Here is a 15,863-nt window from a genome sequence, read left to right as displayed (position 1 = left end):
CCCGCAGGGCACCCCGGGGAGCCCCGACCCTCTCCCCTCTCCCAGCGCACAAACCGGAGCCTGCACAGCCAGCGCTCCTGCCCCACAGCGCCCCCCGCAGGGCACCCCGTGGAGCTCCCCCCACAGCCAGCTCCTGCCCTGCCCCCCACAGCGCCCCCTGCTGGGACAGGCCAGGGCTGGAGCAGCCGGGAGCTCCCCCCACAGCCAGTTCCCGCCACACCCCCACAGTGCCCCCTGCTGGGAGAGGCCAGGCTGGAGGAGCTGTCATTTCCACAAGCGAGCTATCCCCTTTTTGTTGCTGTATGGAATGGGCCTGGCCTGCACGGGACTCCAGGCCAGGGCAGAGGGGTGGGTGGATGGCTGAGGGGAACAGGGGTGTGACTCCTTCTGTTCTCCTCCAGCCTCCTCAGCTGCTGCCAGAATCACCCCGAGCTGGCCAAGCCCAGTGAGAAGTTCGTGGCCCTGGTCACGGGCCTCCTGGAGCGGTTGCTGGACTATCGCGCTGTCATGAACGACGAGAACAAGACCTACAGCATGAGCTGCACTGTCAACCTGCTGGTGGGTCCCCGGCCGCGTGCCCCGCCAGGCAGCTGAGCATCTCCCAGGCAGCTCCCGCCCCCCAGCCCGGCGTCCCCTGCCCCCCAGCCCAGCATCCCCCGCCCCCCAGCCCAGCATCCCCCATCCCCCAGCCTGGCGTCTCCCCTGGGCAGCTCTCGCCTCCCAGCCCAGCATCCACCGCCCTCCAGCCTGGTGTCTCCCCGCTGGCATCGCCCGCCCCCCAGCCCAGCGTCTCCCCGGGCAGATCCTGTCCCCCAGCCCGGCATCCCCTGCTGGCAGCTCCCATCCCCCAGCCGAGTGTCTCCCCGTGTAGTTTCCGGCCCCCAGCCTGGCACCCCCCGCCCCACAGCCCGGCATCCTCCGCTGGCAGCTCCCACCCCCAGCCCGACATCTCCCAGGGCAGCTCCTGCCCCCCAGACAGTGTGACAGGTCTGCCATGCCCCATGGTGCGTGAGGCTGTGTGGCCAGACAGGGCGTACGTTGACAAGGGAAGCTTTTCCCCTTGCTGCCCTCAGGCCTGAGGGGGGACCGGACATGGCCCATCTGGGGAAGGCAGAGACACGTCCTGTCCCTCAGGTACCAGCCCCCCTTCCTTGAAGCACATGTGGGGATAGACTTGCCCCTCCCTCGCTACCCCGGGCAGCCCCTGCGGTACCGAGCCCTGAGAACTGGCCCCTGACACGTCTGGTAGCAGGGACATTTACACGGGGCAGTGGCTTCAGCAGGAGAGGCCCAGGCACCCCACGGCCCCGTGGGCAGGGGTGACCCTGTTCAAATCCCTGCTCCACGTCTGGCAGAGGGGGAATTGAACCTGGGGCTCCCAAAGCCTGGGGGAGCGCTGGAACCAACTGGCTGGGCCGAGGCACCACTCTGCAGCCAGGGGTCAGTGCTGTGAGTGCCAGGTTGGGGGAGGTAGGCGCCTACAGCCCATGGAAGGGCAGGACAGAGACCCCACCCCTCTGGTCAGCATCTCCCGTTGGCTAGTTCTGGCAGGTCCCCACCTATCGCTGGCTTCCGTGGGACCCACTCTCAGGGGCCTGGCTCTGCCCATCCATTGTGTGGGGAGCTGGGCGCCCTCTTCTGGGCTGCGGATCCCATGGGGTGGCAGGCGCCTACACACAGGCACCGATATCCCTCGGTGGATCTAGCCCAGAGCTCTTTAGTACCTCCTCCGCCAGTCACCTTCCTCCATCTGCTCTTCCTTCCCCAGAACTTCTACAAGGAAATCGACCGCCGGGCCATGTACATCAGGTGAGAGCCATGTGCCCCGGGGGGGTCTGTGAGAGCCGTGTGCCCGGGGGGGTCCATGAGAGCCATGCCCAAGGGTCCGTGAGAGCTGTGTGCCCCGGGGGGTCCGTGAGAGCCATGTGCCCCGGGGGTCCGTCCCTATATGTCCAGGCAGGGCCCATCCCACCTCCAGCACAGCATCCTGTGGCCTCCACCCCAATGGGCACAGAATAAGCAGAATAAGATGGTGGTTCTCAGTAGCTGCCCTGCAGCCCCCTGGGTGCATCATGCCCTGGAACAGAGATTCAGCAGCTAGAAAGGGGCCCTTGTTAGGATAGAGATTGTGAACTGACAAAAATGCCAGGTTCACCAGGATTCAAACGCTGTACGACGTGCAGAGAAGTGATGCCGACATCCAGTGGACACACTCAATGTGTCCGTTGCTTGCGGGAGATGCACATACCCCAGAAATGTGCCCATTGTAATAAGTCAAAGCCCAGGCTCATAGAGATAGAGACCTGAGGCTAAAACTCATCTTGATGGAGAAATCACTATGGCCCGCCTCTGACCTGGGGCAGGAAACTCCCTCCCAGCAGAGATCATCAAACATTTTAACGGCAGGGTCTCCTGAGACTGATTCCTCAAAAAAACAAGTGTCCTCATCGCCTCACAGAGAGCAGACCAGAAGGAAATGGTCTCCCACTAGACTTCTTTCCTTGGTGCCGACCTCACAGCTGCTCAGCACTTAAAACTCTCCGGGAACCTCCAGCACCACTTGTGCAGTGGCCTCTGCTGAAACAAAGTGCTCCGGTGCAGAGTCGAGGGGCTCTAAGCCTACGTCCTCCATCAAGGAACCATCGATGACGCTGAAGGAGACAGCACCGACAGTCACGCTGCTGACTATGCCTCCTCCCACTGTTACTATTACAATGGCACCGACAAAGACCACAACAGCATCGGCACCGACTGCTACACCATCAACACAATCAGCACCGACCTCATCGGCACCAAAGCTCCTGACACCACACCATTTTCTGCCCCAGAAAGATCTATTTGTCGCCTCGATACCAGAGTCCCCTCTTCTGGACATCGAAGGCTCCCCGGCGCGTGCAGTACCGGAGCAACCGTTATCTCGGATAGCCCCTCCAATCTCAAGTGAAGAGGACGACGAGGAAAAAGGGATGTTCTCACCTCACCATTCCTCCCTGAACAGAACACCTATGACAGCTGGACCACTACGATCAAAGTCCACATAGGGGCATGAAATACCACCATGGTATGGGCATCTGTGGATGGGACCACCCATGCCTTTCCCCACAAACTGGCCGTATTGGGACCAAAGACACTACAGCAGACTCAGGGGTGAAAGTGAGCTGGTACGGGCTGATATGGCGTACCAGTAAGAACCCGCACCAGCCCGTACCCAGCCCACATTAAAGCGCTGCCGCGGCAAAGGACCCTGCACCGCTTTAACATCCCTGCCCCTTTTGCCGCCGACAGCCGGAGTGGGGGCAAAGGGAGCACCTGCCCCGGGGCTGGCGATTTTAAAAGGGCCTGGGGCTCCAGACGCCACTGTCACGGTAGCAGCAGCGGTGTCCAGAGCCCCAGGCCCCTTAAATCGCCACTGGAGCCCCGGGCACCGCGGGCCAGACGGCCTGGAAGGGCTGGCTGGGGGATGCTGACCCCCAGCCCTGCCCCTTCCGCCCGAGGCTCCGCCCCTTCTGGGGGCCAGAACCGGCCCCAGCCCCATACCAGTAAGTGACTGGAGTTACTTTCACCCCTGAGCAGACCTCCCAGCCCACGCAGGGAAGGCATTAGATCTCCACCTTCACTGTCGGAGACTTTTAACAACTGATCCGAGGGAGGAACCCATAGAAGAAGAGGAAGAGTGTCGTGCACTTGACACTTCGCCAAACATGAATAACTCTCCAGATGAGGCAATAATGCCCCCATCCCCAACGACTATGACTTCAACCACTTTCAGGACTTGTTCAAAAGGGTGGCTGATTATCTATAAATTCTTCTTGAAGAAGTACCAGAAGCCCAAGATGTATTACTGGACATTTTGCAGACATCTTCATCATCCAAGATAGCACTGCCAATCCATGGGGCGCTAATGGAACCTCCTAAACGTATGGCAAGCTCCAGCCACCGTACCACCTACCTGCAAGAGGGCTGACAAAAAGTACTATGGCCCCTCAAAGGGAACAGAATTTTTATTCACCCATCAGCACCCAACTCACTGGTTGTGGAGGCGGCCAGCCAGAGAGGGAAACAACACCACTATAGGTCAGCACCCGCTGATAAGGACAGTAAGAGGTTGGACTTCTTCGGCCGCAAAGTATATTCTTCCTCCACCCTCCAATTTAGAGTGGCAAACTATGCGGCACTACTAGCCAAATATAATCACAGAAACTATGCAAAATTTTTGGACTTTATTAATGATATAAAGGAAAAAAAGAGACCAATTTAAATCACTGGTCTCGGAAGGGCAAATGATAGCGAGGACAGCCCTGCAGGCATCCCTAGATGTAGCAGACACAGCTGCTAGATCTACTGCTACTGCTGTGGTCATGCAATGGGCGTTGTGGTTGAACTCTTCAGAGTTTCCCTGAGAAATACAATCTACAGATGAAGCCCTCTGTCACAGAGTCACAGATCGTGCCCACTCTTGGCCCTGTGTGGTCCGTGGGGGGTGCCCCTTTTAGTGAGACAGCCCTTCTCGGGGGTCCACTCTCTCTCGGGGTCAGGCCCCTCCACCTCCTGGATCCGCACCTCTCGGAGCCCTAGCACACCTGTTTCTCGCCATGGGCCCCCTCGGGGAGTCCACGCGCTCTGGACCCCCTGGGCCTCCACCCCCAAAGGGTGTGACCGGAGTGACTCTCAGCCAGCATGAAACATGAGGGTTTATAGAAAATTCTCTTTGGGCTAATTACCCTGGAGCTTCCCCCAGCCCCTCTGCACAGCCTGGCCCTGCCCCACTGGGGAGGAGATGGAGGGAGGGTGGCTGTGACAGGTTAGATCACAGAAACCCCCTTAGGAGCTGCCAATTGATGTGCCAAGACTACTTCTGCCCCTGCTTTCCCTGCCAGCTCAGGACCCCAGCACCCTGTCTTGCTGAGCCAGATACTCCTGTCTGCTCCAACACAGACCCAGGGTCTGAATTACTTGCCCCAAAGCTGCAGGTTTACCTGAAAGCAGCTAACAGAAGCGTGCTTGTCTCTAACACTCAGATGCCCAACTCCCAATGGGGTCTAAAACCCAAATAAATCTGTTTTACCCTGCATAAAGCTTATGCAGAGTAAACTCATAAATTGTTCGCCCTCTATAACACTGATAGAGAGATATGCACAGCTGTTTGCTCCCCCAGGTATTAATACATACTCTGAGTTAATTAATAAGTAAAAAGTGATTTTATTAAATACAGAAAGTAGGATTTAAGTGGTTCCAAGTAGTAACAGACAGAACAAAGTGAATTACCAAGTAAAATAAAATAAAACACACCAGTCTATGTCTAATCCAACTGAATACAGATAAAATCCTCACCAGTTCCAGAATGCTCCCTTTTACAGACTAATTTCCTTCTAGTCTGGGTCTAGCAATCACTCACACCCCCTCTAGTTACTGTCCTTTGTTCCAATTTCTTTCAGGTATCTTTGGGGGTGGAGAGGCTCCTTCTTTAGCCAGCTGAAGACAAAATGGAGGGGTCTCCCAGGGGTTTAAGTGGACTGTCTCTTGTGGGTGGAGACCCCCTCCTCCCTCCTATGCAAAGTCCAGCTCCAAGATGGAGTTCTGTAGTCACCTGGGCGAGTCACGTGTCCATGCATGACTCACAGTTTTTACAGGCAGAAGCCATTGCCCACATGGTATCTTGAATGTCTCCAGGAAGACTTCTTATGTGGATTGGAGCATTCCAAGATGCATTGTTCCTTAAGTGCTTCCTGACTGGGCACTTAACTTTGCGAATTCCTTTCTCCAGGAACTGACCAAATGCTCTACTAAGGTTATTTAGAAATCAAGCCAGTACACGGCCAATATTCATAAATTCGAATACAAAAATGATACATGCATACAAATAAGACGAATAGATTCAGTAGATCATAACCTTTACAGAGATATGTTACATGGCATATGTAGCATAAAACACATTCTAGTTATGTTATATATATATATATTCATATGCATATTTCCATAAAGCCTTATGGGTGGCACCGTCACAGTGGCTCTGGCTTTTCCTGGAGCCTGTGTGACACCAGGGGCTGTGGGGTCGGCTCTGGGCGGTGCGCAGACCAGTGCACCAGCACCCGCTGGCCCGGGGGAAGCCTGGGAGATGCTGCAGGGGCGCAGAGCCCTGTGCATAGCCGCCAGAGCGAGGTGGGGCTGCTGCCATCTTTCCCACCCTGGGTATGGCCTGGTACCAGCCCCGCTGCAGGGTGAGCAGGCCAGGGGTGTGGGCCCGGGTTAGCTCAGCCTCCCCTGCGGCCCAGCACGGGCACCACCCTGCAGTGGAACCACGGAGTGCTAACCCCGGGCCGCGCTCGCTCCCAGGTACCTGTACAAGCTCAAGGAGCTGCACGTCAGCTACGAAAACTACACAGAGGCGGCCTACACCCTGCTGCTGCACGCGCGGCTCCTCAAGGTACTGGGGGGGGACCTGCTGCTGCACGCGCGGCTTCTTGGGGTTCTGGGGATGGGGAGAGCCCTCTGGGTGCGGGGGGCCAGAGTCGGGTACCAGACCCAGAGCCCTGGGTGGGGGAGGTGGGGTACTGGGCCCAGAGCCCCGGGGGGCGAGTCGGGGTACCAGGCCCAGAACCCCATGGGCACCGGGTGGGGGGAGTCGGGGTACCAGACCCAGAGCCCTGGGGGAGTCAGGGGGAGCCCATCTCCTGCTCCTGCATGCCATGGGGGGGGGGGCTTGGCTCTGTGGCGACAGGGGGTCTGTGTGCCTCTCTCCAGTGGTCAGACGAGCCGAACACGGCCCCCATGCAGGGCTCCCACAGCCAGAGCCTGCACACCCAGCGCCAGCTGAAGGAGGCGCTCTACAACCAGATCATCCACTACTTCGATCAGGGCAAGGTGAGCGTGGGGGACTGCGACCCAGGGAGACTCCCCTTCCCGTGGCCCGTACTCCCTTCCCCATGGCCTGTACCCCTCTCCCCACGGCTGTACCTCCTTCTCCATAGCTCATACCCCCCTCCCCGTTCCCCTTTCCCCCTCCCCAAGGGTCCTTACCCTCCTTCCCGTGGCCCATATCCCCTTCCTGTGGCTCGTACCCCCTCCCAACAGTGCGTACCCCCTTCCCCAGGGCCCGTACCCCTCTCCCCATGGCCATACCCCCTACTCCATGGCCCCGTACCCCCTCCCCGTGGCCCGTACCCCTTTCCCCACGGCCATATCCCCTTCTCCACAGGCTGTACCCCGCTCCCTGTGGCCCGTACCCCTTTCCCCATGGCTGTATCCCCTTCCCCACAGGCTGTACCCCGCTTCCCGTGGCCCGTACCCCTTTCCCCATGGCCGTATCCCCTTCCCCACAGGCTGTACCCCGCTCCCCATGGCCCGTACCCCTTTCCCCACGGCCGTACTCCCTTCTCCACAGGCTGTACCCCGCTCCCCGTGCTCCCTCTCCAGCACTGGCCCCAGGAGCTCTGATAGTTTCGCCAGTTCCCCTCGTCCCCTGGGGGTCTGGGCACTGCCCCCCTGGGCCAGGCCTCCCAGAACATGGGCAGCCCCTCAGGCGAGCTGGGTCACAGCTCAGCCCTGGTGCGGGAGCGCCTCCTGCAGGACGCTGGTGAGACTGCAGCAGCTGCCAGCCCATGGCTCTAGTGGGCGCAGTCCAGCCGCAGCCCTGCCCGGGGACAAGCCGCACCTCGAGGTCATTCCAGGCCTGTCTAGGCCCAGCTGCCCCCACTGCGGCCAGGCGGCTGCCACCCGCAGCCAGGCCCCATCCCTGTGGCAGGGAGGCCCGACCCGTCATGCCACACTCTGCCCCACAGCCTGGGCCTGGCCTCTCCAGAGGGGCTCATCACACTCTCTCCCAGGGCTGGTCCTGCCTCCCACGGCACTGGCCTGGCAGAGCGGGGGCAGAACCTGCCCGGGCATTGACCCTGCTCCCCCCCCAGCAGCGGATCAGTGGGTGCTGGAGGCAATGCCCAGAGCAGAGCTCTGTGAGAAATGCTCCCGGGCAGAGTTCCTGACTCTGCCTCCCGTCTCCCAGCAGATGTGGGAGGAGGCGATTCACATCTGCAAGGAGCTGGCCGAGCAGTACGAGAGTGAGGTCTTTGAGTACGAAATGCTGAGTGACATCCTGGTGAGTCCCCGAGGGCGGGGGGCGCTGCGCCTCGGAACTGAGTGTGCAAGGGGGGCTCCAGGCAGGGACACTGTCAGCTTGCGGGGAGCCCAGGGCTGGGCTAGCAGAGGCTGCGGGTCGGGAGTGAGGGGCACCAGCAGAGCTGTGGGGGGAGCCCAGGGCTGGGCTAGCAGGGGGCTGTGGGTCGGGAGTGAGGGGCACCGGCAGAGCTGTGGGGGGACAGGGCTGGGGTAGCAGGGGCTGCGGGTCGGGAGTGAGGGGCACCGGCAGAGCTGGGGGGGCAGGGCTGGGCTGGCAGGGGCTGCGGGTCGGGAGTGAGGGGCACCGGCAGAGCTGTGGGGGAGCCCGGGGCTGGGCTAGCAGGGGCTGTGGATAGGGAGTGAGGGGCACCAGCAGAGCTGGGGGGGGGAGCCCAGGGCTGGGCTAGCAGGGGCTGTGGGTCGGGAATGAGGGGCACCGGCAGAGCTGTGGGGGGAGCCCGGGGCTGGGCTAGCAGGGGCTGCAGGTCGGGAGTGAGGGGCACCGGCAGAGCTGTGGGGGGAGCCCAGGGCTGGGGTAGCAGGGGCTGTGGGTTGGGAGTGAGGGGCACCGGCAGAGCTGGGGCTGCAGGTTGGGAGTGAGGGGCACTGGCAGGACTAGGATAGGAGGGGACAGTTCAGGGGAGTTGGCAGAGCCGGTCTCCAATCTGCCTCCTCCTGGGTAGTGGATTTGGGTGAAAAAGTCTAAGCGGGGTCGGGCCCCATTCTGTGTCTTGTAGCAGCGGGAGGCAAAGTTCTATGAGAACATCTTGAAGGTGCTGCGGCCTAGCCCAGACTACTTCGCCGTGGGCTACTACGGGCAGGGTTTCCCCACGTTCCTGCGGGTAAGAGACCCCCTGCCTCCCCTGGGCCCATCACAGCCAGCCTCCCAGCCAGGCCGGCGTCCCACCCTCTGCCAGCCGCCGGCGTCCCACCCTCTGCCAGCCCACAGCTGAGCACTGGCATGTGCTCCTGGGCCCCAGACGCCGGGTCGCTGTCGGCCCCTTTGACAGCCTTGAGCAAGGGCGCCCTGCTGATGGCCGAGCCCCAAACCCCACCATGCTCCTCTCCCCCTGCTGCCTCTGGAAAGACCCTGTGGCCTGGGGCCCTACGGCCTGGGGCCCCTGCCTCGACTTCCCTGAGAGAGATTCCAACAGCCCGGACAGCGTGCAGAGCCTGGGGGGAGGGGAGAAGGGCTGGGATAGTGGGGGAGGGGCCAAGGGGCACCGGCAGAGCCGAGGGTGGGATAGTGGGGGAGGAGCCAGGCCGGGCCCCCCACTCCCTGCCAGCGCCAGCTGGTCCCCCACCTTCACCCCCGCTGGGCCAGGACGGGTCCCCCACTCCCCACCAGCGCCAGGTGATTCCTCCCCCCCACGCTGGGCCAGGTCATTGCAGCAGGGTTGGGCTGGGCAGACGCGGCCCTTGTGGGCCAGGACAGGGACACTGACCTTTCCCCCCACCCCCCAGAACAGGGTATTCATTTACCGAGGCAAGGAGTACGAGCGCCGGGAGGACTTTGAGATGCGGCTGCTGACTCCCTTCCCCTACGCCGAGAAGCTGCAGACCACGTCCCCGCCGGAGCAGGACGTCACCGACTCACCGGGCCAGTGTATCCTCCCCGTACCCAGCTCCGTGGCCAAGGCCCAGCTGTCTGGTATCCCGGTGTAACCCACACACCTCCTGGGTGTGGGGCTCTGTTGTAGGGTTAACATACGTCCAGTTTTTCCCGGACATGCCCTGCTTTTCGGCAATCAAACCCCCGTCCGGGGGAAATTGCCAAAAAGCCGAACATGTCCGGGAAAAATACCGGATGGGCACTTCCTCTCCCACGGCTGCTGTGCTCCTCCCCTGACTCTTCTGCTCTGTTTAAGAGCCAAGCTGCCCGAAGCCCGAGCGCTACCGGCTTCATGGTTTGCCGGGCAGTCTCCAGACCCTGCGCCCCCGGCCGGCGCTTCCCCTCCCGGGCTCCAGCTGCTCTGATCCTCCCCTGACTCTTCGGCTCTGTTTAAGAGCCAAGCTGCCTGAGCCAGTGCTACCGGCTTCGGGCAGCCCCCGTGCCTCCTTACCCCGAGCCGCCGGCTGGGCACTTACCCTCCCGGGCTCCAGCTGCTCTGCTCCAGCGGCTGGGGTCCGGAGGCACGGGGGCTGCCCGAAGCCGGAGTGCTCGGGCAGCTCGGCTCTTAAACAGAGCTGAAGAGTCAGGGGAGGATCAGAGCAGCTGGAGCCCGGGAGGGAAAGTGCCTGGCCAGGGGCGCAGGGTCCGGAGGCATAGGGGGCTGCCCAAAGCCCGAGTGCTACCGGCTTCACGGGTTTGCCGGGCAGCCTCCAGACCCTGCGCCCCCAGCTGGGCGCTTCCCCTCCCGGGCTCCAGCTGTGCTGGGGAAGCGCCGGCTGGGGGCGCAGGGTCTGGGGGCTGCCCAGCAAACTGTGAAGCTGGTAGCGCTTGGGCAGCCCTTTTCACATGGCTGGGACGGAGGAGGGGGAGTTAGGGCGGGGACTTTGGGGAATGGGCGGAGTTGGGGCAGGGAAGGGGCAGGGCCGGAGGTGGGAAGGGGGCGGGGCCAGGGCCCCGTGGAGTGTCCTCTTTTTTTATTTTTTAAATATGGTAACCCTACTCTGTTGCATCTAGCGGCACCGAGATTACGAGTCTGTCCTACAGCCGGCTGGCTTTTAGCTCTGCAGTCGAGGCTCATGCACTAAGCTCCAGAGATCCCTGGTTCGATCCCGCCTGGGTCCAGGAGCGGCGCCAGGGTTTTTGCCGCCCCAGGCGGCAGCGCTCCTCCTCTGAGCATTCAGCGGTGGGTCCTTCCGCTCTGCGTCTTCGGAGCACTTCGGCGGCGGGTCCTGGAGCTAGTGAAGGAGCCGCTGCCGAATTTCCGCCCAAGACCCGGAGCAGAAGGAGCCCTCGCTGCTGAATTTCCGCCGAGGTTGGCAAAATGCCGCCTCCCAAATCCTGCCGCCCTAGGTGACCGCCTAGGGTCGCCAAGTGGAAGCGCTGACCCTGCCTGCCGACCACTGGGAGCTGTCGGTGTTACCACGGGCACGGGAGCCTGGCAGAGCGTGTCCCAAGCGCGCCCCGCATAGGCCCTCCCCTCCCCCGAGCGCGCCCTGCATAGGCCCAAGCGTGCCCTTGCGCGGGGGTCTGGCTGGGTGTGGCAGGCGCAGGGCTCAGCCCAGGACAGACCCGTGCTCTGGCTGCTCCTTCACTCGGCCCAGATATCCAGTGCTTCACCGTGCAGCCCGTGGAGGAGGCCAGGGACCGATTCAGGGGCAGGAACGTCCCTGAACAGATTGTCAAGTGAGTGCCCAGGGCCCAGACCCTCCAAGGAGGGCGTGCCAGTGCCCCCCAGCCGCAGCTCTTGGGGCCAGGAAGGGTGCTCGGGGGGTGGGTCCCCAGGCATGGGAAGGCAATTCCCCAGGGGGCCAGGATGGGTGCTGGGGCGGGGCGGGTAGTTGATGCAGGTCCTGGAACAGGGTGCAGTACATGGAGGGAGTGCTCCCCCCCCACCCCCGACGCTGACCCCGCCTTCTTCCTGCAGTTTCTATAAAGCCAACAACGTCCAGCAGTTCAGCTACTCGCGGCCCTTCAGGAAAGGCCCGAAGGACCCTGACAACGAGTTTGCGGTGAGCCAGTTCCTGGGGTAGTGGGGAGCCCCGTTCTTAGGGGGGAACGGCGGGGTGCAGGTGTGCCAGGGTGGGAGTGAGCAATGGGGGAGCCCTGTGCTCGGGGGGGGGGGCGAGGGAGCATCAGGGGGGCACTGTGCTCGGGGGGCCGGGGGGTTCCCAGGTGGGAGGAACTGTTCAGCTTCCCTCAGCCAAGGCCCATGTGATGACTGAGCTCTGACACCCCCCTGCAGACCATGTGGATTGAGAGAACGACCTACGTGACGGCCTATCCGCTGCCTGGGATCCTGCGCTGGTTCATGGTCATAGCCACCGCCAGGGTGAGGCCCTGGCAGGGGGGAACTGAGGGAGGTGGGAAGCGGGGGGTGGATGCCGAGCATCGGGGGGGGTGCCCTCCTACCCATGCTTAGCCCCCCACACTCACACTTAGCCGCCCCCCCCCCCCCGCCTGCCCCAGGCCTTTGTTCTTGGCTGGGGTCTCTGCTCAGCTCCGGGCTAAGAGGCAGGAGACCTGGGAGTCACTGGAGCTGGCGTTGTCTCTCCGACCCCCTGGTGCTCTGGAGCAGTTTCAGCCGGTTCCTTACTCTTGGCCTGTCCTGAGAGCAAACTTAACCCCTGCCCCGCTGGGGAGCCATGCAAGGTCTGGGGGAAACTGAGGCACCCATTCCCTCTTTGTCACACCTGGTTAAATCTGGATTCAATGTTCTCTGGCCAGTCCCAGCTGCCTGTTGAGCCCCAGAGGTAGTGTGGGGGGAGGTGGCCCCAGCCCTGCTTGTGTACTGCCTAGGGCAGGAAGCCTGGCTTGCCCAGGAGTCCTCAGCCACAGGCGGTGAACGCAGCAGAGCCAGGACTCTGGTGACGCCCTGCGTGTTGGGAATGTAAACTGGCGACATGACCCTCGGAGCAGCTTGGACGCAGGCGGGCGAGATTTGTAGTGGGGTCCCTGGGGGGGATCACAGCCTGCCCAGGCGGGATTGTGGCGAGCCGGGGGGGCCCTGGGTGAAATGGGCCGAGCCCCCCAGCCCTCTGCAGCCACTAAACAGCCTCCCTCCTGCGGCCCAGACCATTATCAGCCCCCTGGAAAATGCCATCGAGACCATGAAGAAAACCAATGAGAAAATCCTGACCGAGATCAACCGGCACCACAGCGAGCCCAGCCTGCCTGTCAACCCGCTCTCCATGCTCCTCAATGGCATCGTGGACCCGGCCGTCATGGGGGGCTTCGCCAAGTATGAGACGGTGAGAGCTACGGGGCGAGTGGGGCAGAGCGCAGTCCTGCTGCTTTGGAGGGCTGACCCCAAATGAGGGGGCATCGCCACCTGCCTCCAGTGAGCTGCTGTCGTGCAGGGAGCAGTGTAAAACATCACAGAGTAGTTATCGTCTGTGGGGAGCCCAGAGCTGGGGTACCAGGGGGCTGTGCGTTGGGAGTGAGGAGCATCAGCAGGGGAGACGGCGGCAGGTGAGGATTCAGGAGCATCAGTTGAGCTGGGGGGCAGCACTGGGGTAGCAGGGGCTGCGGGTTGGGAGTGAGGGGCACTGGCAGAGCTGCAGGGGGAGGGCTGCGGTAGCAGGGGCTGCGGGTCGGCAGTGAGGGGCACTGGCAGAGCTGGGGGGGCAGGGCTGGGGTAGCAGGGGCTGCGGGTCGGGAGTGAGGGGCACTGGCAGAGCTGGGGGGAAGGGCTGGGGTAGCAGGGGCTGCGAGTCAAGAGTGAGGGGCACTGGCAGAGCTGGTGGGGGAGGGCTGGGGTAGCAGGGGCTGCGAGTCAGGAGTGAGGGGCACCGGCAGGGCTGGGGTAGCAGGGGCTGCGGGTCGGGAGTGAGGGGCACTGGCAGAGCTGGGGGGCAGGGCTGGGGTAGCAGGGGCTGCGGGTCGGGAGTGAGGGGCACCGGCAGGGCTGGGCTAGCAGGGGCTGCGGGTTGGGAGTGAGGGGCACTGGCAGAGCTGTGGCGGGGCAGGGCTGGGGTAGCAGGGGCTGCGGGTCGGGAGTGAGGGGCACTGGCAGAGCTGGGGGGGCAGGGCTGGGCTAGCTGGGGCTGCAGGTCGGGAGTGAGGGGCACTGGCAGAGCTGTGGCGGGGCAGGGCTGGGTAGCAGGGGCTGCGGGTCGGGAGTGAGGGCACTGGCAGAGCTGTGGGGGGCAGGGCTGGGGTAGCAGGGGCTGCAGGTTGGGAGTGAGGGGCACCGGCAGGGCTGGGCTAGCAGGGGCTGCGGGTCGGGAGTGAGGGGCACCGGCAGGGCTGGGCTGGCAGGGCCTGCGGGTCGGGAGTGAGGGGCACTGGCAGAGCTGTGGGCAAGGGAGCACAAGTAGGGTTGCCAGGCATCTGCTTTTCCACCGGAACGCCTGGTCGAAAAGGGACCCTGGTCAGCACTGCTGACCGGGCCACTAAAAGTCCAGTCGGCAGCACAGCGGGGCTAAGGCAGGCTCCCTGCTCGGCTCCATGCAGCTCCCTGAAGCAGCCGGCATGTCTGGCTCCTAGGCGCAGGGGGGGTCTCTGCGCGCCCCAGGAACAACAGCCAGTGGAAGCTGCGGGAGCAGTGCCTGCAGGCAGGGGCAGTGTGCGGAGCCACCTGGCCACCCTGAGCCTGGGAGCCAGAGGGACATGCCCGTTGCTTCCGGGAGCCGCCCGAGGTAAGCGCCGCCCGTGCAGAGCCCACACCCTGAACCCTCTCCCACACCCCAACCCCCTGTCCCAGCCGGGAGTCCCCTCCTGCACTCCAAACCCCTCAGCTCCACCCCTCAGCCCGGAGCCAGCACCCCTCCCACACCCCAACCCTCTGTCCCAATCCTGAGCCCCCTCCTGCCCTCTGAACCCCTCGGCACCAGCCCGGAGTCCCCTCCTGAACCCATAATCCCTCATTTCTGGCCCCACCCTGGAGCACGCACCCCCAGCTGAAGTCCTCACCCCCTCCCACACTCCAACTCCCTGCCCCAGCCTGGAGCCCTCTCCCGCACTCCAAACCCCTCAGCTCCACCCCCCAGCCTGGTAAAAGTGAGTGAGGATGGGAGAGATGGAGTGAGCGGGGCAGGGGTGTTTGGTTTTGTGCTGTTAGAATGTTGGCAACCCATGGCTCACATCGCTGGGGATTGCGGATCGGGAGTGAGGGGCACCGGCAGAGCTGGGCAGGCTGGGGTACAGGGCTGTGGATCGGGAGTGAGGGGCACCAGCAGAACTGGGGGGGCAGGACTGGGCCGGCAGGGGCTGTGGGTTGGGATTGAGGGGCACCGGCAGAGCTGTGGGGGCAGGCTGGGGTAGCAGGGGCTGCAGGTCGGGAGTGAGGGGCACTGGCAGAGCTGGTGGGAGGGGGAGGTGACGATGCAGCTCTGGCGGGACCCAACCGAGAGTGCCAACTCAGGACATCTGTATCTGAAGAAGTGAGGTTCTTACCCACGAAAGCTAGCTTATGCTTCCAATATTTCTGTTAGTATTAAAGGTGCCACAGGACCCTCTGTTGCTTTTAACTCAGGACAAAGTGCTTAAACAGGGCAGTTACAGCCCAAGCCTGGGGTTTTTCCACCTCTAAGGCAAACCAAACCAGCCAGACTAGACACTCCAGTTTCCCAGTATCACCACCAGTGCCACTCGTTATGGGGACAAATGGTTATGAAAACCAATACCCCAATAAAAGAAAAGAAGTTCTCCTGATCCCAAAGGACCAAGCCCCAGACCCAGGTCAATATACAAATCAGATCTTACCCACAAATCACGCTGTTGCCAATCCTTTAGAATCTAAAATCTAAAGGTTTATTCATAAAAGAAAAAAGATAGAGATGAGAGTTAGAATTGGTTAAATGGAATCAATTACATACAGTAATGGCAAAGTTCTTGGTTCAGGCTTGCAGCAGCGATGGAATAAACTGCAGGTTCAAAATCAAGTCTCTGGAATACATCCCCAGATGGGATGGTTCATCCTCGGTTACCATTTAGGGGGGGAGGGATAGCTCAGTGGTTTGAGCATTGGCCTGCTAAACCCAGGGTTGTGAGTTCAATCCTTGAGGGGGCCACTTGGGGATCTGGGGCAAAATCAGTACTTGGTCCTGCTAGTGAAGGCAGGGGGCTGGACTCGATGACCTTTCAAGGTCCCTTCCAGTTCTAGGAGATGGGATATCTCCAAATACGTCCGGATTTTCCC

The 15,863-nt window shown here is 62.1% G+C and overlaps 1 protein-coding gene across 3 annotated transcripts in view; it reads left to right on the top strand.

Annotated features, from left to right (window-relative positions):
• Nucleotides 1-15,863, top strand: part of LOC128838406 (dedicator of cytokinesis protein 2-like) — a 348,010-nt gene that overhangs the window by 315,678 nt on the left and 16,469 nt on the right. For 2 of the 3 annotated variants that reach the window (XM_054030560.1, XM_054030558.1), the window contains exons 36-46: nucleotides 402-558; nucleotides 1,769-1,809; nucleotides 6,334-6,424; nucleotides 6,742-6,861; nucleotides 8,000-8,092; nucleotides 8,850-8,954; nucleotides 9,577-9,718; nucleotides 11,326-11,407; nucleotides 11,649-11,733; nucleotides 11,967-12,053; nucleotides 12,796-12,972. In XM_054030560.1, the coding sequence (XP_053886535.1) occupies nucleotides 402-558; nucleotides 1,769-1,809; nucleotides 6,334-6,424; nucleotides 6,742-6,861; nucleotides 8,000-8,092; nucleotides 8,850-8,954; nucleotides 9,577-9,718; nucleotides 11,326-11,407; nucleotides 11,649-11,733; nucleotides 11,967-12,053; nucleotides 12,796-12,972 (1,180 nt within the window). The remainder of the gene's footprint in view (nucleotides 1-401; nucleotides 559-1,768; nucleotides 1,810-6,333; nucleotides 6,425-6,741; nucleotides 6,862-7,999; nucleotides 8,093-8,849; nucleotides 8,955-9,576; nucleotides 9,719-11,325; nucleotides 11,408-11,648; nucleotides 11,734-11,966; nucleotides 12,054-12,795; nucleotides 12,973-15,863) is intronic. The other variant, XM_054030559.1, reaches the window with a different exon arrangement.

This window comes from Malaclemys terrapin, chromosome 5 (assembly GCF_027887155.1).
Source record: "Malaclemys terrapin pileata isolate rMalTer1 chromosome 5, rMalTer1.hap1, whole genome shotgun sequence".
NCBI classification, from domain to species: domain Eukaryota; kingdom Metazoa; phylum Chordata; order Testudines; family Emydidae; genus Malaclemys; species Malaclemys terrapin.
The sequence above is the reverse complement of the archived record's forward strand: the minus strand, read 5'-3'. Positions and strand labels throughout refer to the sequence as shown.